We start from the raw sequence: 27,534 nt of genomic DNA on the forward strand, positions 1-27,534 counted from the left end.
CTTATGTGAATAAGCTCAAATCTTTCAACTTTTATTTCAATTTCAGTTTTATTAGCAGGTTTACAAGTTGTAGTTTTTCAAAAACTGGTATTTATTTTCATTCCGGTTTACAATATTTTTTTTACTCCTATTTTTATCTTAGTTTTAGGTTGTGATAATGAACTTGTTAGGAGCACATGCAATTTGTTTTATTTATTGATTAAAAATTGATGAACATGTTTCATGATAGTATATAAATACCCACATGTACTCCTTGGGGAGTGAATGTGTATTTAGGGACTGCACAGACATGTTAGTGGAGACTGATAGAATGGCTTCTGTATGCACGTGACCCTAATGGCAGCATGCCTTGTATGGGATTTTTATGGGATTGCTATGGTGTTTCCTTATGATAATTGCACGGACAGGCACACACAATTTAAGAACAATCGGCATTCATCATCTGATACACTTGGGAATATGCACAAAAACTGAAAGAATGTATGCATGTTTTATGAATTGCGCATTGGTTTTTCTTAGGAACTTTTAAGATCAAAAGTAAGAGGAATTTAGGTGCTGCATGTAAGTTTAAGAGAACTTTTGTTCATATTTGGTTAAGTTTCCTTCACATCCTGACAGATATCAGTAAATTAAAATGTCTAAGAAAAAATCCAGTCTCTTACTGCCCCAGGCTCTGAAATCAGCCACTCCAAATTTCACTGCGGCTGAATCTTAACAACCAATTAGAACGGCTATCTGCCCTGCCTCTCGTTCACAGCCGCTGCCAGAGCAAACAGGGTGGGTGGGGCTAGGGCTACACAGATAAGGGCAAGTGGAACTAAAGTTTGACTTACGTAGTACAAAGTACGTGAAACGCCTGTGCTACCTTGTCATCTTACGTTTAAAAGTTTCAAGACTGCATTATGAATTTGGCATTTGAACTTTTCCTTTGTTATTGCATATTTGTCATACTGAATGAGGCCCAATGACTTTCTGCTTATTACAGTCTGTGATTATGAATATTATTATTATTTTTTTTTGTTTAAGGGAGATTATGTTATGTATTTCATTTCACAGGGAAACAGCACAGCGATGAGTTTTCTCGCCTAATCACTGCGGTTAAAAGTCGATGGAAGACATCCAAAAGAGCACAGATTGAGCAGGAAGATAAAGGAGGCAGTGCTGGCCAGAAAGAATTCTCATCAGGTATATTACATTAAATTGCTTTCATTTACAGATGCTCTTATCTAGAACGATTTACAAGGAAAGAGTGCGTAAGTGCACCTACCAGAGATATATGTGATCAACAGTGCCAGACCTGGCTTACAATATTCCCAGACCAATGTAATATCAATAAGGCACTAAATGTAAATGAAAGTATGCCCGTCTAGAACCATAAAACATGATGTGGGTAATGCATCATCAAAATGTAATGCACCATAATACGCCGTTCACATTGTGCTGCATAGTTCCCCCCTCGATGGGCTACTGCAGCCTGTGCTACTGTGGCTTGACTCCCTAGTCTTAGTTTGACTGAGTCTGTATCTTCCTCTGGATGAGGCTGCTGCTGGACTTCTGGAGGCCTGCTTGGATAGCACATTGAACAGTGCCGCTGTACAGGCACTCTTCTACTCAGCTGCTCACTCAGCTGATTAATTAATGCTGCTGCTATTGAACCTAATGAGTCACTGCTATGGGAACACTGTCACCCAGTTATCAGGGCAGTACAAACCTATACTGCACTGATCATGACAAAAACTCAGAACAACACAACTGCCCGTACATATCATCAGGTATGTAAATTCTTACACATCCATTACAATACATTAGGTGCCGGTTAATATAAAATTAGCATTGTTCTATGAAAAAGAAAATCAGAGCCGCAACAATACGTTGGCTCATCATGGTATCTGATTATGCATGGAAACGCTGTTCAGCAGAACTTCTCTGGTCTCGCAGCCCCTTGCTGTCCGTGCCAGGTGCTTAAGAAGTGTGGTGCCCGGGCAGAGTGGCTGCCCAGCCCGGCTGATGGATTGCAGGAGTTAGAAGAAGCAATGCCCCACTGATTGTTTCAGATGGCTCTTATCCAAGGCTGTGATCCCAAATTAGCAGAGGATTTGGCAGCGATAGAGCAGGCTTTTGTAATTGGATGGGGAAATAAGAAGGAAGTAAATTATGGCAAAAGCACGTTTAAAAAAAGAAAAAGATGGAAGTTCATTTCTTCATCATTTTTTTATTCAAGAATCTTTAAATGAAGACACCCTCAATGACGAGGTTCCAGTCACGACTTTGGAAGAGAGCAGTCTGCAGATAGAGGTCATTCCAACATCACCCTTAGCTCTCAGTGATGTGTCCACCAGCAGGTAAGATTGTGTGTCTTAACCAGGTGAGTATTATAATTGGAAGCTATTCTGGTCTAGCAAAACCTGTCACCATTAGAAATCAATATTTGCAATAATTTCCTCCTTTAAATTCATGAAATCCTTCTAAAAGTCCTTTGTAAACTTTAATGCACTGAACTGAAATTAGGTTTTGATGGTGCTGGCACTCTGTCAGTCCCCTATGGGTTCTGTGAACAAATCAGGTTTTTTGACACGATTAATATATTTTTAGCTAATGATGCAAGACAGTCCAAAAGTAGCTTTATTTTAACTATATTTTCTATCTCTGGGATTAATGCTGGTGTTACTGATTGTGTAATTACATTCACTTATGCTGTGGTAGGAGAGGTTTTCCAAATCTATAAAATCTACAGGCAAATATTTGACCCTAAAATGAGGAAATTCTTCTAATGGCTGAGCTTAGTCTTGCGTTGAAAAACTGTAATGAATGGTATGCTGCCTTGTTTGACTTACCAGTGTCTGCTTTGTGGCAAAGTCAATATGTAGATTTTCCCCCTCCCCAAGGTGGAATGGAGAGGACTAGTGTACTGAATCTTGAAAGCCATCAGTAATTTGTAGTTTGATCGCTGATAAACCTTGTAAAGTTGCCAGTGAGGCATTATTTTTGTTTAATATTTTTCTTCATTAAAGTTGCAATGTATAGGCCTTTTTTCTCTGTTGGCCATATAATGTGAAATTAGCAATATATGTGAAATTCTTCAGCTGCTCAAACTTGGTTTACAATCCACTGAATGCTATTTCTTGCATCACCTCTCACGCTGATTAGAGAGCCACTAAAGCACATGGAGAACTGTCAATCACTCCCATCAGTTGACCTGTTCCAGCAGCCAGTCATCACCTGCACAACTGATATTGGCACTCTATTATTGCAACAATTCTTGCTAAAATGTGATCTTGCCTATAACCTAGAGGGATTTAAAAATAGACAGACTGTAGGTAGAATGCTTGTAAAGGGCACATGAGGGAAAGTGTGGAAATGCAAACATGAACATTGTCAATTTTGTTGACCCATTAATAATTGCTTCCTTTTTGTTTGTTGAGAATACTGTAGGCTCAGACAGTTGTTTTAACAATTTTGGACATTTGCAATGAAGTGTCTTGCAAGTGTCCAATCAGTGAGTGTCAGTTAGTTCTTTTCTAGACGTCATTCTCCAGCAGAGTTGCTGTCATTTGTTGTATGACACCATTGTACATGAATTCCTATTTTGTATGACTATGGCCTTGGTACAAGCACACACATGCTATATGAGACTTATAAGTCCATTATAAGTCAATATGAAGCGGCTGTATGTCTGTGGTTATGAAAAAGCTGTTGCTGTGCCAGCAACTTAAACCGGGGCTAGCAAAGCATTTGTTAATTGGTGCTGTGGCTGCTAATGGGTTTAAACGTTTATAAGTGTATGTTGCCACATGACATTGTGGTTTGTGCTTCTGGTTTTAATGAATTGTGTTCGCTTTGGCCTGCTTCTCTCCTTATGAAGGCATGAAATCGCAGGTTTCCTGAAGAGAAAAGGCTTGCTCTCCGGTTCAGCTGTCCTGAAATTGCAGAACTGTTAACACTTACTACATATATATATATTTTTTTAACTATGAATAGAATGCATGTTGTCATCTCTATAGCCGCCTAGTAGTAGTTATAAAAATTTTAAAAAACATTTTCTTTCGTAATGACTGCTGATTTGTTAAAGTCCATCACTCAGAGAGTGAGGGTTTAGTTAGCAGAACTGCTGACTGGTTGGATGTACTTTGGATTTAATTTGAATGGGAGCTTGTGGTTGCCTGTGCTCTCCTCAGAATCTTCTGGAACGTTTTCCAGTGATGAAATGGGCCTGTGAGTAAAGCTGGACATTCCAAATTGAATGGAAAATTATAAATCTGGGTATAGTCAGGGGAAAAACTGCGATGGACTCGCCAGACTATTTGGAAAAAAAACTTTTAGAAATCTATGCATTTCTTTCCAGAATCAGTTTTAGTTTTACATTCCTGACTTGCATAAATGTTCTTTGTTCAATTTAAGCCACTTTCAGTGCATCCTCAAGGGGTATTCCAACTTCATACTTCTGAGTCTTGTGCTCGGGAAGGAAATTCTAAAATAGGCATGGATTCTGAAAAGGCTTTGTAATAGAAATCACTTGACAGTGTAGTTTGAATTGTCGACGGTAATTTCAAACCGAATCATCTTGCCATTCATATGGTAATGCGCTTCAGTCTGAGTCCTGGTTAAGAGTGGAAAAACATGCAGGTTTTTGTCTGTTCAGAGTGAGTCAGGCAAAGGAGCCCTTGAGCTGGCTTTGAGATCCATCACAGAGAGGTTGCATTGGGCAGCCCCCATCGTACTTGAGTGTGTGGCGTTCAGTCTACACTGAGCCATCCATCAGGCTGTTCATGCACCCCGTACTGCTCCTCTGCCCAAACTTGGCAACAGTCTGCTAGCTTCTCACTTCTGCTCTAGTCCCTCAACTGAAGAGTGGGAGGTCTTAAATATTACAGTGCCATCAATGTATTTGTGCCCTTTCCGGTTTCCTCAAGCCTACTTGAGGTTTCTTTTGTTTGTTTTTCATTAACCCGCAATAGCAAGCTAGAAGGCAAACTATTAGTTAGCTCGCCATTTAGCCTCAGTGCCTAATTTGCTATTTCAGCATCCAGAAGAAACAAAAATAGGCTAAGTAACTGATGATATCGGTTGTCACAGCTATTGTGCTTCTGATCTGATGTTGAAAATGTTACCACATATATGGTAGCTACATTACCATCATACAGGCCTTTCTATACTTTCTATATATAATTATTTATTTAATTATTTGCCATAGTTTATTTAGCCTGTGGGCTAGGGACATTATTAGGGCAGCAGTTTAGTATAATGGGTCAGGAGCCGGTCTTGTAACCTAAAGGTCACAGGTTCTATTCCCAGGTAGGACACTGTCGTTGTACCCTTGAGCAAACTACTTAACCTGCATTGCTTCAGTATATATCCAACTGTATAGATTGATGCAATTTAAATGCTATGTAGCAAGTGTAAGTCGCTCTAGATAAGAGTGTTTGCTAAAGGACTGTAATGTTATTATTTTTTGATAACAGTTTGTTGTAGCTACTGCCTGCTACCTATTAATCTTAGGAAATAATGTGAAGTAGAAAAGACGATGTCTTGGTAAAGTAGCTCTCACTGCTCTGAAGAGTAGTAGTTCCAACTCTCCAGTTTCTACTCAGGTCACAACTCCATCTCTTGCCATGCCCCGTTGTTTTTTCTTCATCCTTGACTGTTCCTGGTCCCTTGGATGCTGACAGGCTTGAAATTACAAGGCTGCAGCCCACCTTGAGCATTGGAAAGAGAATTTTCCACCTTGACAGTCTCAATGATGTCAACATTAGGATTAATCTTCCTGCTGATGTTACTTATTTTTCCATTCACTGTATCTTAAAGGCTGAGGTAACTAGTTAAATTAGCTGGTAAAATAGACTGTCCATGCAGAGATTTATAGTAATATGTAGGTCAGAGGGGCAGGATGATGCATCTCGGCCTCCATTTTGAATCGTGGCATGGGCTTGAACCAGGAGAGGGATGATAACCGTTAAGTAGAAAATATTCAACTGCCAGTTTCCGCCATTTATAAATAAAATACAACAATATATTCTCAACTTGTAATGATTTAAAAATAAACAGGCAAAATTAAATGAGTAGTTTTTGGCAGTATTGATTGTGTAAATGAGCTTTGCTGTGAACTCTAATTTCAGGTGAGCTCTAGATATTTAAAGATAATGTGGAGCAAGATGATGAAGGAGTGTAGGACGGAGTGTAGCACAGTGGGTAAGGAACTAGACTTGTAACGATCGATTCGATTCCCGGGTAGGACACTGCCGTTGTACCCTTGAGCAAGGTACTTAACCGAAATTGCTTCAGTATATATCCAGCTGTATAAATGGATACAATGTAAAATGCTATGTAAAAAAAAAAAAAAAAAAGTTGTGTAAGTCGCTCTGGATAAGAGCGTCTGCTAAATGCCTGTAATGTAATGTAATGAAGTTGATCTGAATTTCTTCCCACTGGGTTTCCTCTTCCTAACCCAAGCAGGAACTCTTTGAATATGCATTGTCTAAGTATTCACCCCCTTGGGCACATTTTGTTATCGTATTTTGTTGTCTGAGTGCTATAAATCAGAAGGCTTTTAACTAAGTATAAATATTTAGTGTGCTCCACACTGACAACAATAAAATAAATAAAAAAATAGATTCTGAGACTATTCAATAACTGTCATGTGGCAAAAATGCATTTGTTGAGGGAAACCCAATTATCATCAGGCACTAATGGATAACTGGAATGTTTTTTGTCTGTTTGCAATAATAGTCGTTTCCATGATTTGAGAAGAAAAAAAGAAATACCCCCTTGTCTGCAACATCCCTCTGTTAAGTTGGGACTTTACAGAAGAAAATCAGCCATGAAGCCCAAGGAGTTTGCCCAATAATTTGGGTGTTGTAGTAGAAAGACACACATGTGAAAGGCACAGAATACACTTTTAATCCATGGAAATAGGTGTCATACCACCCAAATTCACATATCCTTCCTCAGCCCTGAAACAAGTCGGGGTGTAATTAGGCTGTTCCTCTAAACAGAAACAGCACTGCTTAGGGAATCCTCCGTCAAGCCGTCAGGGTTGGCAGAGCCTGTCAGAAACATCCTGGTAATTCCACAAGGTCTTTCTGAGATTAAAAAAAAAAAACGAGGCAGGATGCTAAATAAAAAGCACCAACATAGATAACAAACTAACTTATCTGAGGGTTTTCACCATTATTTCTGGGTCATTCTTGTCTCAAACTGTGCATGGAATGTCATCTGTGATTGAGCTATTTATTTTACTCTTAGGGAGGGAAATCTGGATTTTATAAAATTTTATTTTATTTATTTATTTATTTATTTTTGAGGCTTGTTTCAAAAAGTAGGCCTGCTAGTTGAAATGACAGAATTGACTTTTGAGAATGGCTCATTCTTGCTGGACAAAGAAATCCAAAAAGTGTCTTGTGTTTTCTTTATTCTGTAGCGATTCTGTAGTTTCTCCAATTGTACCCCAGGATGTCTACTATGCCAGGAAAAAAGTTTGGACTTGATTGAACTTAGCAGTAAAATGTGATATATGTTTTACCAAAGGTGGGTCTAAGTGTCCCCAAAACCTCTCTCCACATGGCACCAAACCTCTCAAATAGGAACATTGTGAATATGTATTTATTTTTTTTAAACCATTTTCCACTTCTAAATGCTAATTCTGTCAAGGGTGCTACCCTTTGGAACCACACAAACCGTATTCCGTCTCTAAGCCCTGTATTTCAGTCAAAGGCGTCATTTTGGAGAGCTTCTGCACACAAAGGCCGTGGTCATTGGGCTTTAAGAATTCAAACAGTGCCTTCAGCTTGGTGTAAATAAGCATAAGTAAATTTCCTTGTGAAATGCCCCCTGCGGACTGCTTTGCGTCAAGCTGGGTCGTCGCCGCCAGCAGCCCCGCCCTTCTGAATGAGCAGTGAATGGGTACTGATCACCTCTCATCGGTCAAAATGCATTTATTTCAAATGAACTTTACCGATAGTGGCCAGGAGGTGTGACTGTTTACCATAGAAAATGCAGCAAATGAGCCCCATCATTCTTGCCGGCCCCTCCGCCTATGGTCACTGATTGCAGCTGACAAAGTGTGCCGTTCTTCATTTTTCATTGTGAATAAACAATAATTCCCCGGGTAGTGGTGATGAGTCTTCGGTCCAAGATGGCCATTATTCATGATGCCTGCATGTTTTAATGGAGATTACAAAATGTTAGGGCAGAAATCATGACACATGTTTGGCTTAATTTGTCTTCAGTTGAACCATTTACTGCATATGACTACAGCCTTTCCTTCGGTAGGTTAATATAGGTTAATTTTCCATAATTTGATACCTGTCTTGACTGTGTCAGAATAATTTCTAGTCAGGTCTGTGCATTTGCAGCACTGTGGAAGGCAACCCTTACTGCCTTCATCCTGCATAGCTAATGAATCCTTGAGGCGGGTAAGAAGGTTTACCTTGTGAGCCCATATTACAATCAGTGAGCGTCCCTTTGGAGAGCATAGATTTTGGAAAGGAAAACAAAAGTTCTTTCAATTCACCTCAAGTCTATTCCATTCCACATTATGCGGTACCTTTGCGGCTGTACCACGTGAATGCTTGCTGGATATTAAAACTCAAGAGGTGCAGAGGTCGGTCACTCATCCAATGTCCAGAAATTTAAAGGGGTTAAACTTGCATGGGCAGTTAAACCCTCTCTTTGACTGTGCGTCCTGTTGGGGTCAGATCATAAATGAGCCGTACCACAGTGCTCATGGAAGCAAGGGTCTTCCTCTGGGTGGAGCTGGTTCTGTGTGGTCCTGCAAAGCCTTGTGAATGGCAGAGCACTCTCGTTTGTCATGGGTCTGTGTTACTTATTTAAAGCTGGACCCTTTATGGACAGCAGTGAGCATAAATCACTTTTGTAAGGTAGCAGGTAGACCAGGGTCATGTGTATTTGAAATAGTGACTGAATGCTTTTAAACACTTGTGCAAAATTCTTTCTGATTTTTTTTTTTGCCACAGGAACTTCACCAGTGTCAAGAGAATTTAAGTATTTCTAATATAGTATTTGGCTCAGGTCTGCTGCCATAACAAGATTAGTTTCAACAAGAACATGCTGTATTGTGAGTGGTCTGTTGTCTTGCCAGCCTGTGCCATACAGCCACTACAGATGATTCAGAATGCTGCTGCCCAACTTGTCTTCAACCTTCCTTAATTCTCACATGTCACTCCCCTGCTGAGGTCCCTCCGCTGGCTACCGGTCGCTGCCAGGGTCAGGTTCAAAGTCCTGCACTGCAGCCAACAGGACAGCCCCCGCCTGCCTACAGGATATGATTCAATCCTACAGGCCAGCTCGACCACTCTGCTATACTGCAGCAGGGCGGCTCGCACTCCCTGCCATTTGGGTGAATGGTTCTCGCTCGTACCAATCAAGGTGCTTCTCCACCCTAGCTTCCCAGTGGTGGAACAAATTCCCTGTTCCTCTTCGAACCCCTCTGTCTTTGCCCATCTTCTGCCGTGGCCTGAAGACACATCTCTTCAGACTGCACCTGGACTAACTATCACTACTCTGCAGGGCACTCCAATCTAGGATCGCTCTTATCACTTGTATCCTTCTAGTATGTTCCTGTAGAGCTTTCATGTTACACTTGTATCTTCATCCAGCACTTTCATTGCACTTGTATTGTTATCTTGATGTTGTAGCTCATCCCCATGCCTCCTAGTTTGACTTGACTGACCTAGCCTATGCTTACTGTGTGAACTGAACTTAATGTGTTCCTGGCTATGAATAACTGCTACATAATGAGTATTATATCGTATCAGAACTGTGTTCTGTAGTTGTTCCAGTGACCTTCGGTATGCACTTATTGTACATTACTTTGGATTAAAGCATCTGCCCAATAAATGTAATGTAATGTACGACCCCTGGATCCAACGGACAGCCTTGAACTGTCTCAACTGTAGATCTTGATTTGTCAGCATCAGCCTGTAAAATAAAATAAAAATCTGTACAAAGTGACAGTATTTATATGGGTTGAGTTGGCTTAGACTTTTCAACCAAAGGTTTTAGATTTGATTAATGTTTAAAAGTTTTAAATCTGTCTGGACATCTTTCCATTACTTTTAAATTGGTTGTGTTTTGCACAAGTGATTCAGTCGGTTGTTTTTAGTGGAAGACTACCTTCAGTTTCCGGGTTGTTATTTTGTCCATGTAAACTGATTTTTGTGCCCTTCATTACCCCAGAATCAGACTGCGAGCCCTGGCCGTGTCTGAAGCGTTTTCCCTGCGCCCCCTTGTCGCCCCCTGTGGCCATTCTAAGCTATGCTTGTTAATGCATGCTTGTTATGAAATGACTTAAGGATTTTCTAGCTTCCACCACAGCAGAGTAGCTTGTGCCCCTGCGCGTTTCATTAGAGGAACACCTTTCTGTAATCATCCCGCCAACATGCCTGGCCTGGAGCCTGGCCTTCGCCCCAGCAGCGTGGGGACCTCACAGCAGACTCATGGTAGCTGACCCAGATTGCATAGCAGGAATTTTAGGAAATATATTTACATGTTGCTAGTATTTGATACCAACAGCCTGAAGTCACTCAGTAGTCGAAATAGCCTCTATTACTGCACAAGCCTTCCAGATGTATTCATTGTCTTGTCATTTTGAATATAAACATCTGTAATGGTATACAAATGATGTAGCTTATTTACAGGGTTACCACAGCTGTTGGTGGTTTTTGAAAATGTATATGTCCTGGAAAATCATGGTGCACAAATTATTCCACTGGCCTTCAAAATCAGATAAAGATTTCCAAAATTTTAATTAAAAAAATAAAAAATAAATTTGTAGAATGTCAGGGGGAAAAAAGCAGGCCCACGAGGAGCTACATTTGGTCTTCTGTCCCATTCTAATGCATTTTGATAGCTTGTGACCTTTTAGGGTCAAGAGTAACCTCACTTGTTATGCTTATAACCTAATGATATTATGAGTGTGACAGAGTTGAAACTGATCTGAAAAGTCTTCCTAAATTCCGTGGATGTGCTTTGCTAAACCAATCAGGTGTCAGGACCCAAATCTCACAAACTGTTTCTTTTAATGATGCTCTAGAGAACTTCAAAAAAATTCCAAAAACATCCAAACCAGTAAAGCGAACTGCCGTGTGCCTCAGGGACAAGGTACATATGGTTGACTGCTTCAATAACGCGATTTAATCAAAGTAAGACACATCTTTGAAGTACATTGAGATTTCAGGCTCCTGTAATATTTAGAAAATGTAATTGTCTAGTTGGGCACATTTATAAAATCTTTCCTTCTTTGAAGAGAGATTCATTTGAAGATGAAAGAATGAAAATCTCCCACAGTGATTGGTTTCCTTTTCAGCAGTCTGGCTCTGAAAGTGAATGATGTATTTGGCACCATTCCTGAGATTGGCTTGCTCCACTTGTCTTCTCAATGCTTATGCACGTCTGTGTTTGTTGGTTTGTTTGTGTGTGTGTTTGTATGATTTATTTATTGATTGATTGATTGGTTGTTTGATTAGTTGTGTGTATGTTTGTGTTCATGTGTCCATGTTTGTGTACTTGTGCATATTGATGTGCGTATGTGTCTTTGCAAAAGCCCCTTTTGTAAGACAAGATAAGTAATCAGGCCATGGTCTTATACACTCAAGAATACTTGAGAAAAAGAGGATTGTGCATCTTTAAAAACTGGAGACATTAGTATAGGTTGGAAAAAATGAATTAGAATGGCAGTTATATAAGAAAGGGAATTGTGCTGATAAGATAACTACAGGCAAGTTGAAATGACTTTGTTATCTTGCTTTAAAATTGTTATCTCAAAGTGGGTATAAATGTGTCCATCCTGGCCTGGGCACTAATCCAGAATGAAACTGTGCAACTTCCTCTGTGTTAGTGCAACTTCTTCCCATTTCCTGAAACTGCTGTTAATTGCTGTTGGGAAATTATTGTTGCCGTACAGGTCGAGCTGCCTTCAGTCTGCACTGTAGCTTCGCTCAAAATCGAAACAAACTTCTGTTTGTGAGGATGCCCCACTAATATGCCTTCTGAACTCACTTCTGCACTACAGCAGAATTAGTGCTAATTAGTTTTGAGGACTGCAGTCTCATCATTTGCACTTGCAGTTCTGTGGTTTGGTTTGGTCTGTACAGAACTGATGGCTTTTTATTTCTGTCATCTTAACTTTTTTGTGACTTTTTATTTAATGGAGACCATTTTTCCACTTTTTCCCCCCTGCATTTGACATGGAATTTTCCTGTTGGAGGTTCTAATACGGTGTCTTTTAAAGCTGAATCTGACATTTGAATGTCGAACCCCTAAAAGCATGGGGTGTGTGGTTATTATTTTTGATTTGTGGCCAGGCACCAGGGGCATTGCTATTTATGGATTGCAAAGCTTGGCCAGATGCCCAGAATTGCTACAGGCGGTTCAAAGCACAGCAGGCCCTGTGGTCCTGACTCTCTTAGAAAGGCCAGCCAATAAACAGCTCTGTTGAGTTGTATTAACCATGCTGGACCCATTACCAGGATTGCAGATTGAAAACCCGGGGAGGCATTGCTTGATAATGCTCTGCTGTGTTAGTCATGTGGTAAAGAGACATTTGGGCTAATAATGTATTGAAAGAATGCCTTCTCCTCATAGGGGAGAGGGGAATATAGGATCCAGCAGGCTACTGTTTTTCAGTTCAGATTTCCCTGTGCTTTATTGAATTTTGTATGTGTCACAGTTAAGGTATTGGCCATTGAAGTTCCATCATGTCACCAATAATTCCCTAAGGAAATTAAAGCTAGTCTATAGTTTAATTTCACAAGTTAATGGGACATAGGGCCTAATGAGTTTTATGAGTTTTTTTAATAATTATAATTATGTGTATGTATACTGTATATATGTAAAAAAAAATTTCTCTCTCCTTATTTCAGCTCTGTCTCAGAAGTGTTCAGCTCAGAACCTGACTTAAGCCCTGAGTAAGTATTCCTAAAGGTGTGTTTTTGGAAAGCCTGCTTTAAGCCTGATCATGTCATGAGCACTTACCGGACTGTAATCTTGTATATTCCCCTGTTTATGTCTCGGCAGACATTAGTAATCTATACAGTCCCAGAAAAATTCTCCCTGTTAGCCCTGCCCCAGTGAAAGTCCAGTTGAGATGAACCAATAGACCTGTGGCCTAACCTGGCAGAAATGCCAGGTTAGGCCACAGAGTGACACGAGATCCACCTGGGCTCCATCTGAGACACATCGGGGTCACTGAGAGAGCAAGGAGGTCATTCACTCTCTTAGCTGTCACACCTAAACTTAGTTCCCTTTGGTGGTTCTTATGGAGGTTCGCAGAGAACCTCAAGCATTAAGGGCAAAAAAGTAAGGTTATGGGAGAGTCTGGAATGGCACAGCCATCGTGCCCCTTTCCGAAATTTACTAATGAGGCTGTGGGCTACAAACGAGTGACCATTAATGGGGAGATGTTGAGTGGAATTAGCAACTTCACAGACCTTCAATGTGAACGCTGACTCACCTTCATCAAGGAGGTGTTGGAAGAAAACGCATCCCTGCTGGGATGCCACAGAGCACTAGATCCTCAGCCTGGGTTGCACACCAATCAGAAAAACGTTTCTAGCAGCATGTATGCGGCAACCTGGTAGAAGGGGTCCTGACATGCAATATTGTCTGCACCGCTGATTGGTTGCAGGCTATCAGCAGGAGGTTGGGCCCTACACCGACTTCACCCATAGCTGCAGACAATCCAAGTCTGGAGGCCAGACCTGACAGTCAATCTGTGAAAGTGGGTCCTGGGGGGGGGGGGGGGGGGGGGGGGAGCCACCATGAAACCTAGAAGTTCCATCAGCATTGAGAACTATGGTGATGATCTGGTAGATTCTGTGCAGTGTCACCCGAATTACTGCAAATTGAATTAATGCATACAGGAGCTTTTCTGGCCACTGATGCTCCAATGGACTGCTGTCCTCCAAGGGAAGAACCACATTGGACAATGTGACATCTGAGCTGAAGCAAAGAGGTCTGCGTTTGCTTATCCAAGCCGACACCCAATTGCCTGAACTACATCCAAGTTTGAGTCACCACTCTCCCGGGGGAAGCCTTTGCACCAGAGACAGTCTGCCAACTGGTTGCATAGACCAGGTAGAAGTTCCACCTTTCGAGAAGTCAGATTGAGCTGGACCCACATGAGTAGCTGTTTGGAGAGATCCAGAGAGCATTTGGCCCCCCTGGTAGTTTATGTGGAGAAGGACATGCTTGACCCACAGGACTGGCAGGAAGTATTGAAGAGCTTAAAAAAGCAGCACTCAACTCCAGCTGGTTTCTGTGTTTTGTGGCCAGACCAGACTCCCACGTCCCCTGATACCTCTGATTCCAAACAGTACCCCATCCAGGTAGGGGCGGGGTTCGTTGTCACCACTTCCTGGCGAGGCAGCTTGGAACCTGTAGGCACACCTGCCGCCAAGTACTCTCTTTGTCTCCATAGTTGCAGAGCACAGAGGCATCATTGCGTGATTAGTACTTTGGTGTTTCTGTCCTGCTTGGGGTCCAGTTTGAGGCTGCTGGACCATGCTCGCAGACATCGTAGAGCATGAAGGCCAAGCAGAACCATGGTCGAGGCTGCTGCTAACATGCCCATGAGCCAGAGAAGGGATTTTATTGCTTGTAAAAGCATAAGAAGCTTGAGAATACCGTCCATCTGACATGGGGACAGGTAAGCTTTCATGCTTCATGAGTTCAGCAATATGCCGATGAATGTAATGGACTGACTGGGATCCAGCGCACTCTTGTCAAAGTTCACCGTCAAACCCACGTTTGCCACATAATTCACTAGTGCATGAGTGTTCTACATTGCCTGTCCTTGTGACAGTGCAGAAATTGTCAAGGTAATGCAAAAATTTCAGTCCTTACATGCACCTGGTAAACTTGTGAGGTGCCAGTGGAATTTCGAAGGGCAGCACTGCAGACTGGTATGCCTGATCCAAGAAGGAAAAGCGTAGGAACGGTTTGTGTTCTCTGCAAATTAGAACATCAATATAAGCGTCCTTCAACTTGATGGACATGAACCAATCCTCCTTCACCACAACCTGGAGAACAGTAGTCGTGTGAAACACGTGGAAAGGGAGCAACGTCAATAAAGAATTGAGGCCTCAAGTTGAGAATGGTGTGAAACACCCTGTCTTCAGAATGAGAAAATGAACCACACAGACTGTTCCGCAGGGTCTACTTTCTCGATTGCTCCGTTCTTCAAGGGAGTGAGGATCTCCTGGGAAAGGACCTGAGCTCTTGTGTGATCTGTAACGGTCGCTGTTTTGAATCCAGTGAAAGGTGGGGTTCCACCCCAGAATTGAAGCTTGTAAACAACGTTATTCCGTGTCACCACTGCCCATTGTCTAGGTGCCGCTGTTAAAAACAGGCGGTGACCGGCTCACTGGTTCAGAATCAATGCAGTTGGTTCCCAGGTGCTGTAGCATGGTTACTACTGGCAGCGGGCATGCGCTGACCTCTTACTGCGCAAAAATTGGTGAGTTAGCTGTCCAGCTGCGGGGTGCCGCTTCTAGATTCTGCTTTGGTGGCCCATTAGCCGGTGGTGCATGGGGTAGTGAGTGCCTAACGCCCGTCATGGTGCGGATGACTCTGGCACTCCAAAGGGTGAGACATACTGAGTTTGGACGTAGTGCTTTCTTGATTACCTAGGCCAGTCTTTCAAGAGCCGCTGCAGCTGCAGAGCCAAAGACCTAACCAACAACCATTGGGAGGTTTGGTTTTGGACACTTATGGCAAGCAAGTTTGAGTCAACCTAACCTGGTGACGGGTCTGCCCCAGGTTGGCCATTAATCTGCCTAGGACTCTGGTCAAGTGACCGACAGCCAGTAATGAAGCCTCAGCTAGATCCATGACCAAAGGGTCAACATTAGCTCCCTGTATCAGTGTGCTTCAGGCAAGCATCAGTAGTCAGAGACCCTGTGCTCAATGCGTGTCACACATCCTGCTGTGTTGTGGTGATGTCATGACACCAAGATTTTGGAAGTCAATACCAATATCAATGAAATTCCACAATTCTTGATACGTAATTTGATACCATGGTAAAAAAGAAATCTCATGCACTTCTGCAAATGTGCTTTTATTAACCCCAAAGGGGTTAATTGAACTTTGTAATGCTGATGTACAAATCATTTCTGGTAATTGAAAGCAGTGGAGTTCTAGAACACTGACACTTAAAAATCTGACATTAAAAAAAACTAGAGAAGTGGCATGTAGCCTTCAACAATTTAAAAGTGAATAGCAGCTTTAGACTATGTCCTTCAAGTAGGCTGCTTAACCAACCATTTAAGTAAACAATATTGTGCTTGCATTCAGTAATAGGCTATTTGTAGATGTGTGTGCACAGGACACAACTGTACAACTGTGTACAACTTGCGTGTTAGCAAGCACTTAGCTATTACTTGTCTGTTTGGCTTTCATCAATCACCTTGTGAGGCTAGTATGATGTAGACTAGTTAACAAGCTAATAGTAGTACTAACCCATGAAATTGATTTATAGCATTAAACTTGTTCAATCGAACATTAAAAGTGAAAGCGTTAAATTATGATCAGTGGAAAAAAATAATTCTGTTGCACCCTAAATAAAAAAGCAAAAGGCCCAGTAGAAGATGAAATTAAATATCTTAAAGGTTACATTGGCTATTTTCTGAATCGTCATAGATTTTGCTTGGTTGCTGTCAATGAGGCCATGTGGTTCTGAGCAAGTTCATAATCAGTGCTTTCTGTGCCGTTTCTGCAGATAACTTTGCCTGAGAGGTGTTAAATTCTTGGATAATCTATTTTAGCTGAAGCTGCTTCGGATACTGTTGCCATTTGCTTCTGGTTCTTAGGCTGGGGCACTATGCCAGAAGGGGGGCATATATCTTCAGCATGTGTAGGATCCATAGCAGCAAGGCATGAATTTCTCAATGACATGAAAGGCATGAAACTGCAGTTTGTACTCAGGTTAGAGAGTGCCTCTGACACCAAGGTATGGAACGCATAAATCATGCCCGTCCTCTGCTTAGACAGGGGCCATACATGGAGAACAAAGTTGAATGACCAGCATAATGGCTTCAACTCAGTAAGCTGGTCAAATTAGAGTTAACATTAACTTGAAGAAGAGAAAAAACAAGTTCTGAAACATCAGAAAAAGCTCAAAGTAATGTATAATTATGTGTGTATGTTCGTTAGCAAGACGCTAGGCAGACCCAGAGTTAACGTAACTCGGAAACGGCAGTTCTTGAGTTTAAAAGAAAAATGAAGGCGCTATGCCAACGCAGCAATGCTGGCTTGTGACAGCGTTAACAGGTGAACAAGACACGGAAGCCGGGTAAGAGCGAACTTAATCTGGTTTGAATAAAAACTAGCAAAAGCCATATCAAGAGGCTGAAACCAACAGTCATAGACGAGATAATAATTTAAAACGTGACTTGGCGTTTAAGTTAAAAGAGGGAAAACGAACAATTTTTTTTCTGTCCATTTTTTATTTTTTAATAACTCATGTAATTGAGAGATGAAGTGGAAAAACTAAGTCAGCGTGAACCGTGCCAGCAGCGACTAAGGGAAACTGGAAATATCAGAGTTGGAGTGAACTTAGCTTGGTAGCAACATTCCTTCAATAATGCTTCACAGGACGGATAGCATTGTCACTGACCTTGGAGAACGTAAACTGATGGCTCCAACAATTCAGTCACAGGGCTGCACGATAAACAAGTAAACATGTGAGAGACAATTCTTTTTTTCCGACTGCTAGCTCTATCCCTTCTTTGTGACCTGCGTCTCAATGCTAGAAGATGAAAAGAGTAGATTGTTGTGTGACAGCGGTATACTAGGGCATACTTCGTCATACGTTATGAGTTGACATGTGTTGTTATTCATATTCTCGACCTGCTCGCCTCCAGCGCGGCGATTGTTATGCTTATGCACCGCCTCTGGTGGTCAGAAAGGATGAAATGGAACTGTAGATAGTCACTTGTCTCTCCTTTATCTACTAGGATATGTTGATATTCTCTCTGGCACTGAGCTATACAGTCCATTGATGTGTGCCAGGGAAACTGTGAAAGTGTTGATATGATGCATGCTCCTCGAAATTCTTCCAGGGTTTTTTCTCAGTGAGTGGGACAGTTTCCTCCAGCTTTCTAATCTTTACTTCAAGCATGAAACATAAGCCCTGGAAAAGAAAAACAAACGACTTTGTTAACAAACAAGTCTGCATTTAGTTTTTCAGGATGTCACTGCGTGTCAGGACAGCTGTTTCTTTGTGTTTTTAAAAAGACATCTGTTGGAAAGGCTTGAAAGCAGCGCCTTGTATCTCCGCTGGTCCCAGCGCTGCATACGGCTCTCTTGATTTACGCTAGTCTAGTCTCCGTGATGACATATGGTAGAAACATGTGTGGCCCCGCGGTCTCCGTAGGTGTTTGTGGACAGTAAGATGGGGGGGGGCTCCTGTCTGCCAAGTGCCCCCAGCAGGGCTGAGAGTCCGCAGGTTGGACAGCTGTAATACATTCTGCACCTCAGGGTAGGGCGTGTCGAGGCTGACCATGTAGCGCTGCTGCAGGGCAGGCTCTCAGAATAGAGCCAATCAGGATAGCTGTTCAGGGCTTCTGTAGGACAGTCTGAATTTGAACGTCCTGTCAGGCCCCAGGATAGTTTGTGTGAGGATAGCTGTTTGGGGCTTCTGTAGGACAGTCTCCGTTTGAATAGCCTGCCAGACCCCATAGTAGAGCGGGTTATGATAACCACGTCAGCCAGAGGGCGATCTCAGTTTGAACGTCCGGTCAGGCCCCAGGATGGGTTGTGTCAAGATAGCTGTTCAGAGCTTCTGTAGGACAGTCTGTGAATTTGAACATCCTGTCAGGCCCCAGGATAGGTTGTGTGAGGATAGCTGTTTGGGGCTTCTGTAGGATGGTCTCTGAATGTCCTGCCAGACCCCATGGTAGGGCGTGTCATGATAACCACATCCCTGACGAAGGCAGCTTGCTGCCGAAATGTTAGACATAAAAATCTGCATTGGAGTAAAAAGGGTGTGCGACCAGGATGGGTTGTGTCAGGATAACTGTTCGGGGCTACTGTAGGACAGTCTCCGTTTGAACGTTCTGCCAGACCCCGGGGTGGGGTCAGGATAGCCGTGTGGGGTAGCCGCGGCGTGTTCCGTCAGGATGAACGTCCTGTGGCACTCTGTCCAGTCTTGCGCCCCACCGTGTCTGTCTCGTCCTCTGGATCCCGCAGATCGTTGGAGTTGGCCGCTGAAGTGGAAATCTTTGTGGTGGTTCTAAATATAATTCTGGGCCAGTTGCTGGCCTGCCGGGGTGCTGCCGGCGGAGTCGCATTCCTGTCGTCCTGATGCTTTGACACGAGTTATTTCATCTGGCACCACTCGCATCGGCTGAGGTGGAAGTAAGCTGCCATACTGTATTTGGCCCTCACCCAAATACGTATTTCCTACAGTAGCTTCTAGGTGTAATGGTTGGTCTGCATGCAGAAGCTTTTCAAGGCTTTGCATAGGTCTTATACACGGTTTAAATCTGAATACGTCTACACCATCATGACATAGTGCTTTGTCATACGTCTGGTTGGCAGCTTATTCTTGTGAGAAAAAGCTTGCCGTTTGCGTCTGTGCAAGGCTTTGCCGTTGTGTAAATGTGCCTTTTCAACAATTTCACCATAAATTGGGGTAAAATTGGTCATTTTACTAAGTGTTTTATTTTTAAAAATTCTAATTTGCCAAGAACAATCTGTTATCACTGTCATTGAATTTCTTTCAGATGGCTCACTTTAAATAGAAACAAAAACTCCAACACGTTACTGCTAAAACGTGCCCACTACCCTTTCTTTACATTAGCAATTATAATGTCAAAATGCTGTTAAAACTGCATTCAGCATCAGACATTTTTTTTGCTGCCTCCGTAACCTTATGAACTGCACATCATGTGACCGGGATGCCAGTCGTGCTATTTTTTTTTGCACGGTGAGCCTATCTGCACCGCAAACAATTTTGGAGATCAAATGGCATCACGGTGTCATTTGTCAATGGAGAGGTCAACAGCAGTGATCAATGTTTTCCCCTTACAGCCTCCAAACATTGAAGGTTTTCAATAAGATTGTTGTTTGGTGTTCTGCTACCCTGTGTACAGTTTTTATTTTGAAAGATATTTCTTTCTTCACTAAATGAAGGTCCAGTAAGATGTTTGAAAGTAAGATGTCATTGCATTTTAACTAACTGGAACATTGGCTTGCCTGTAAGAAAGGTAGTTGTTCTTGACTCAGTTGGTTAAGATGATTTCATATTGTTGTTATTAACTGATGATGCAGTTGTCAGAGCAAATACCTCTCTGGGTTGCAATTTATCAAAATGCCACTTTGTTTGAGGTCAAAGCTTTGACCCTCCCTTGGACTGCCAGCTGTTTGTAGAAATATGCTGCGATTTATTATTTTTGACTCTAGTTCAAGAAGACAAAAATCCTTTTGATCCAGCAGTTTTATAAGATGGAGTAGATACACACTTGGTATGTTTGTTTATGGCTTTTAATGAGTATTTGAACTTGGTATGCTTGGGATGTCAGTTGATAGTGGGACTGGTTAAGCCAAGAAGGGGGTCTAAAGGATACATTGTGGCCTTTGCTGAAGCAGATGTGTGAATTCAAATCAAAGCACACATGTAGCCGTTATATTAGCCGTTTTATTAGTTTTTGTTCATTTGGAACTGTTTTCAGTTGGTCAGCTAAAGTACATGCAAAATAGCTGTGCTTTTATATGTCGAGCTCCCCAACTCACTGCTGTTCCTTCGTTAACCAGTTAATACCATTTCCCCTGTGTCTAATAGCACAGGAAATGCTAAGGACATTAAGTGGAAGAAATTCTGTTTTGCATTAGGCATTTAAAAGAACGCGCAGTAACTGCTGGGAAAACATCTGAGGTTTCCATGAATTCGCTGTTCGTCTTTACTGTGGGAGTTTTTATTTTATCAGCAAAAGCATGCAAAGCGCTGCAATTTCCTGTTTTTTGGAGCTGGCTGGGAGAAATGGAAGAGCGAGCGGTGTGATGGCAGCAGACGACAGATCTGGTGAGTGCACTGTTGCCCGCCAGCTGGCTAGCGGTGCTGCTTCAGAGGTAAATTTAGGTAAATTGCTTCAGGGGTAAATCTCCATTTGCCATTTTCATGTGGGAGATCACTTCAGGTACTCTGTGTTACTGCAGTTAATTACGTGCATCTCGAAGGAATTAATTCAGAAATCCCTGTTAAATTTGATATAACACGAAAACATGAATACTTTTGCACTGATCTGCATTGGAGTTTGGAGTGGGCTGCACTGAAATGCACTAGACTAGGAAGGAGTGGAGTAGAGTGGAATGGTGAATGTGTACCATCCATTCAACTAGCATGTCACAACACTTAGCGGGGTTCACTCTCGCAAAGCCTTGACTGTGGGAAAGAATGTTAAAACAGAATGGAAATCACTGAGAAAATGTATTTGCAGTTTATTTCTGCATAGCCCTAATTTACAAGCTTTCCAGCAGATCTCAAAGTCAAAGCCATCAGACTTCTTATCCACTTCAGTATCCCCTTTAATTGAAGAGTTTACATTGAACATCATCTGTAAAGCAGTCTGTTCTTGTATCTGATATGGTCGTGCTTTGTGTCACCAGCATTTTCATACTTGTAAAGGAACTCCTGTTGTCCCCTAAAGCACGATTAAATAACATTTGATGGACATGTACATCCAAGTGGGGTAGATGGGTTATTTTAAAATGTCCTATCTGTCTTACAGTGGTGATGTGACTGAGAAACGACCTTCCTCAGCCAATATGAACCCCATAGACAAATACACACTAGGGGTCAAAACAATGTTAAAAAAACGCAGGGTGTTACTCTAGTTGACTGTTCAGTCACCTATTGATGTACCGTGTAAATCATCCGTCTCTCTGGTTCTAGTCAGGAGTGTGTGCGTGTAATGGGGCCATGAAGACGGCTGTGTAATTTCCGTTGCTCGAGTGTCTGTAGGGCCGTGTTTAATACCCATTAGTGTAAATACAACCTGTCAGTGAATGACCCCTCTACAGTCCCCATTTTTTCTGTTTCTCCGCCATGTTTCAATCCATCATATGTTTGCATACACCCCCCCCCTTTTCTGTGAACCATAGGATGTCGTTATGAAAATAAACAGCTGAACTGTCAATTAATGTGTCTGCAGGTTGCCTGAAATAAGGAACCTCCATACATAGTGTGCTGTTGAAAGGAAGGAAGAATGTATTTAGATGGTATTGCTTCTGCTATTATAACTTCACTATAAAAGTGAACTAAATATACATCTTGGAGAGGGAAGTGATGGCCTGAACCATGGAGCTGCAGCTGTAAGCAAAGCTGCTCTGACAGCAGGAGGATGAGCCAGTTTTGGGTGAAGCACTGTACTGCCATACAAAGTCTTTTCTCCCGTAGTAGTTATGGTTAATGGCTATAATGAACAATCATTTGTTGGTAAGTCAAGTTTGAGGTACTCTGTTACCCTCCATAGAATCCATATTCAACTTGAAATTGATTGAATGATCAAAGCGTGCGGCTCATTACCGGTTCTCATCGTTCTGGCAGATAAAAATTTTGTTGGGCTTCAGATTCAAAAATGAATGAAGGACATCAGTAAACAAATTCATACTAACTTACGTGCGTTTCCTTTTTATAATGGGTCATCATAGCTGCGCTGAGCAGTCAATGAAGCCTGAGCCATATCCAAATTTTCATGCCTGATTTACATTATAAATGCCAGTAGCACCATTTCAAACAAATTATTATTGAGAGCTTCATTAAAAATTGAAAGCAGAAAACAGCACTTATTCCAGATATTCCAGCTACGTTCCAATTATTTAGTCATTTGTGTAGTAAAATCATTTTGTCTAATTTGATTAAATGACAAATACACTTGTTAGAATATCTTTATGGAAATCAGTAGTGTAGCCTAGGTTTTACAGATTCTTCTTTTTAATCAGCCTGTGGTTGCTCTGTGGTCTTTCAAACTTTTTTGTTTTTTATAATACATTTAATATTTTTTGCTTTGTTTTACCCTTTCTTATTTTTTTATGTGTAATGAAATTATTCATCAGTATTAACATTTGTTATACCAGCGTGTGCCCTCTTGCTTTCCCATAGCTTGTATGAATTCAGTGCTTGTTTTTTGAGCAGTGCTTAGTAAATCCAATGCACTAGGCAACAATTGTCATTGCCTGCAGTCACTTTGGTCCAAGGTACTCAATTAGGCTGAAATATTTCAAAAACAGAAAATCCCATGGGAAAAAGGAAAAAACCAAAATTGTCTTCTCTTAACTTAGATTTGCATCAGTCATTTATCCTACATAATTTTTCTATGGGGAGAAATTCATTGTAAATGGGAATCCGTGAGAGGGCCAGGCAAGAGGACCGAGGACCATTACGCTGCCCATTACCGAATAATAGTGAAGCTGTGCGTGCATTTGCATAGCTATGCTACAAATGTTGGCCACTACCTGTCAATTTACTTGATCAATTATGATGGTCCTTTCTTGGAAGATGCAAGCCATTTTGCAAGCAATGAAATTACCATTTTACCATGTAAATTCTGTACATATAGGCTACATTTCTAACTGAATTGTAAAGTAAAGTAAGATTGTACATGATTGGATTAGGTTCACCCAAAAAATAATCTATCAATCATTTCATCTATAGGGCCCTGTCCGGACTTTAAGGTGTCTGTGCTGATCAGTGTCCTGTATTTTAAATTTTAAATTGAATGGCGAGAAACTTGAAACTAGCTTGTCCTCTAAACAGACAAACATGTAGCCAACCTTTGTTTGTCAGAAGATGTCCATAAAAGTGCAATGAATCTGTAAACAGTCTTGATTTTCAAAAAGCTTCCCAAATGGGTTACTGAGTGCACAGTCCACTGAGAAACAGATTAATAGACATGCTCACAACGTATTAAAATCTGCACAAAATATAATCCTTAGCCAGCCATTGCAGCAACAGGAAGTGGAACTGGAGGTGTCAGATTATCAGAGCTGTGCAGGTGAGGAAAACTTTTCTGCATAAAATCTATGGTAGACTTGCCATTGAACTGACATCTGTGTGTGTTCTGTTCTGCCCTTTTGTCAACGTGGGTGGATTGCATAAGGTATCTTCTGTACATCTTTGCTTTGTTCTGTAACCCAGCCTCTTAAAGCAGTTTATAATCCTATAGCACACTACATGAAGGCCATATCTTGCCTCAGAGTTGACTTTATCATGCTAAGTTGGTCATAACTCTCTCCTCATAATGGATTGAAGAGGACATTTAGTTTCGAAGGAAATGAAGCGGAGAAGTTACAAGTGTAGGCCGTGTGACAGCGTCATCTCGCATCAATGACACTCGATTAATTTCAGGCTGCAGAACAGTTCTTCTGAGGGTCTCTTCTCTCCCAAGTCTTGGGAAGAGTTACCTTCTCTGTCTGAGTTGTTGCATGTGATGTGAAAGGGATTTTGCGCCGACTATAGCCTCAAATCCAGCTTAGTTTGGTGTTAATTACATTTTCAAAGTTTTCCTAAGCTAACCATGTGATACCTATCAGCCGCTTTGCCCTTGAATGTACAAAGACAGCCAGGCAGTAAGGGGTTGGAATTCTCAGGGGAAGACATTGAAACTGTCAGCTTTTGCTCTTTTTTATACTTGATTTATGCATTTCCTTGCCTTGGACCTCAAGTGTAGGCAATAGGAAACTGCCACAAATATTTGTGTTACATAATACGAGTTGCCATCATAGTATTTCCCATGTTGTCTACCTGAGTTTCAATTCAAATACTTGAGCAGAAGCTTGGTTTGGAGTGCCTGTGGGGACAGGGCTTCGACCAGGTCGTTGTCCTCTGCCCTGTGAAGGTCATAGGTGAGGGACCCTGGGAGTTGGTCTGTGGGAACCTGTCGAGAAGATGAACCCTCGTGGAGGACTTCTGTACTCCAGTAGACTGGTCTGATCCATGTACAAGGGACCCTGGCCAGCCCTAATCCCACCTCCCAGGAAGAAAGGCTACTGGCATTTTATTAATATTGTTACTTTGGTGGGCCTGAATCAGTCCGAAGTCCGCAATGGTGATGAAAACCAATGAGGGGTAGAGTCATTAAACCCACAAGGCCGTTTGCGAAATGAGCAAGTTCAACTTCCTTTCCCCCCGCATAGAACAACAAACACAAATGCTATTCTGGCAGGGATATACAGGACTTGGTGTCATCCAGCGAGGAGGTCAGACTGGTGTAGCTGTACAGTACGTGTGGTGGCCTGGTGGGTATAAGAGGACTGTGGCGAGTCTCCCTGTTAAGTGCATAGAGTCTAATGACAGCTGAGACAGTCGGTGGTATGCAGAAAACCAAGGTCATCAAGGTTCCCTTATGATCCAAATGGCAGCAGCCTTAATGATTATTTATTTTCTGCAAAATTGCTGCATTAAATCAAGGCATTATCTGGCAGTGCAGAATTCCTAGAATTGTGAGGTAGAAACACTGAGCTCATGCACTTCATTCATGACAACCCTTTGATCCTGTCTGAAAGAACTTGATTATTACTAGGAGTCATTAGTTTTGTTGTTTGTTATGAAATTGAAGCGAAAGCTTTTCTTTCTTTCATCCTTTTTATAAACCACTTAATTTCACTTCCTCATTCACTTTAGTAGGGAGTATCATTGTCTGCAAATTTGTTTTTCAGGAACATGGATAACCTGTGCTGTGGAAAGCGGAAAGCTTTAGCTTCCAGAGACGAAGATTTGACTCAATATGGACAAAGCGGCAAGCGAGCGCGACAGAACTGACAAGAATTTAAGATTCATTGCTGAGGGGAAAAATATTTTTTCCATATTCTGTCTTTTGTTTTTACTATTCTTTTAACGCATTAAATAATTTTTAACATATCTATGAAAATCACAAAATTGTTTTTGTTTTCTCCTAGTTTGTGTGTTACTGAAAAGCACTTGAAGGATGAAGTGACTCACCTCATGAGTCGGTGCCTGATCATACCGGCAGCCATCAATTACTCCAGGCAGGTTCAGCTGTTATTTATCACGGTGCCTTCCAATATCAGGATAATATACAGTGTCAGAGGAAAGAATGAATGCCTGCCTTGGCCGATTGCATAGATATCCTTGCCCTTGTGTGGAAATATGACGATTTCTGAAACCGGGTGGGTTGAGAGACTCCAAGCAGGCATAACCCAGGCTTCTCACATTCTTTTTTTTTTCTGATTTTTTGAAAGAATAAGATGATGGGATCGCCAGCTGAGATCAATTAGAGGAATGCTCAGATGTGCGCGCGACTGTGCATAATACATTTGAAACGGAGAAGGCTTTGCATGCAAGGGTCCTGCCTGCGAGGGCCGTACTCGCCTCAATGTGTACTCAATTAGAGAGCTATAGGATCTTAAAGCAATGTAAACATGGCCCAGTGGCGTGCAAGGAGGCCGAGGCTCGGAAGTGTGCTATAAACAAGACCTTCAGTCGTGCTGATATCATGTTCTGTGCACGATGAGCTGGTTGTGTCAGCCTGGCCTTGCTTCATGGTTGTTATGTTTCTAGATTCATCCTAAAGTACATCTTTAAACAAGTGTTCATGTCTTTGGGGCAATGACCATGGTTTATTATTATTATTATTACTGTTATTATTTATCAAATCACTCAGTTGTCAGGTAGCATCATAGCTGTCACCATCAAAACACCCAGCAGTCAGTTATGGCTATAGCTGCACTCATGGTCTGTGTAACTAGTTGCCATCAATTCACCCAATGGTGTCTCATGCTATGGGACTGGCGGCTGGTAAATTTCCCTGTGGCCTGGCATTACCATGGTTACTCTCAAATCAAAAATCTAACCGTTATAGCTATACCTCTAGTTAGTCGAGCCTTCCATTAATCATTTAATGACTGTAGAAACAGTCTCTTACAACCCAGTGATCATTTAAGACTGTTTTTAACACTTAAAGCTAATCTGCTTGGGATCATTTATGTGGAAATGTGGCTATGTTCAATGGGCTTGCTTTGGGAAGAGGGGAAGGGATGTATGCTGCGGTGGGGCGGGGGCAGCTGCTCTCAGGACTGTCTGGAAAAAATAAAGCTGCTTATGATTTCTTAGCATGTTTATTAGATTATTTTTGTGCTTTGGCATTTTTTCCTTACAGCAGTTTACATCATGAATTGTATGTAGAAGAAAAGACCTGAGGGGCGTTTTAAAAACATTTTATAGAGCTTGGCCTGCGAACTCAAATACAGAATGTTCAATAACTGGACTTTAATTGGACGTTAAATTGTTTCATTCTCATGGATTAAATGTTTTCATTCAAGAGATCTTTGGTAAATGTCATTCTTCTCATCAATGCAGATCCATACACATGCACACATTGCACACACATGCAAGCACGCACGCACAAAAGTCTTGGGGGATCAGTGGTGGAAGTTACAAGAGACTTTACATACACTATATGGCTGAAAGTAATGTGGACACATGACATCCAACATCGACAAGAAAAATAATAAATTCAGTATGGACCTTGCTGTATGCCTGGTGCATCGTCATGCTGAAACAGG

The 27,534-nt window shown here is 41.7% G+C and overlaps 1 protein-coding gene across 6 annotated transcripts in view; it reads left to right on the plus strand.

Annotated features, from left to right (window-relative positions):
• The window catches only part of LOC118208106 (E3 ubiquitin-protein ligase RAD18-like), a 56,482-nt gene extending 29,190 nt beyond the window's left edge, over positions 1–27,292 (plus strand). For 4 of the 6 annotated variants that reach the window (XM_035382404.1, XM_035382408.1, XM_035382409.1 and 1 more), the window contains 4 exons: positions 1,057–1,185; positions 2,222–2,342; positions 12,876–12,920; positions 25,669–27,292. In XM_035382404.1, the coding sequence (XP_035238295.1) occupies positions 1,057–1,185; positions 2,222–2,342; positions 12,876–12,920; positions 25,669–25,771 (398 nt within the window). In that variant the 3' untranslated portion in view covers positions 25,772–27,292. Of the gene's footprint in view, positions 1–1,056; positions 1,186–2,221; positions 2,343–12,875; positions 12,937–25,668 lie in introns of all 6 variants that reach the window. The other 2 variants (XM_035382406.1, XM_035382405.1) reach the window with 2 other exon arrangements.
• Positions 27,293–27,534: the final 242 nt, after the last annotated feature.

The sequence above is a fragment of the Anguilla anguilla genome, chromosome 11 (genome assembly GCF_013347855.1).
Source record: "Anguilla anguilla isolate fAngAng1 chromosome 11, fAngAng1.pri, whole genome shotgun sequence".
Lineage (NCBI taxonomy): Eukaryota > Metazoa > Chordata > Actinopteri > Anguilliformes > Anguillidae > Anguilla > Anguilla anguilla.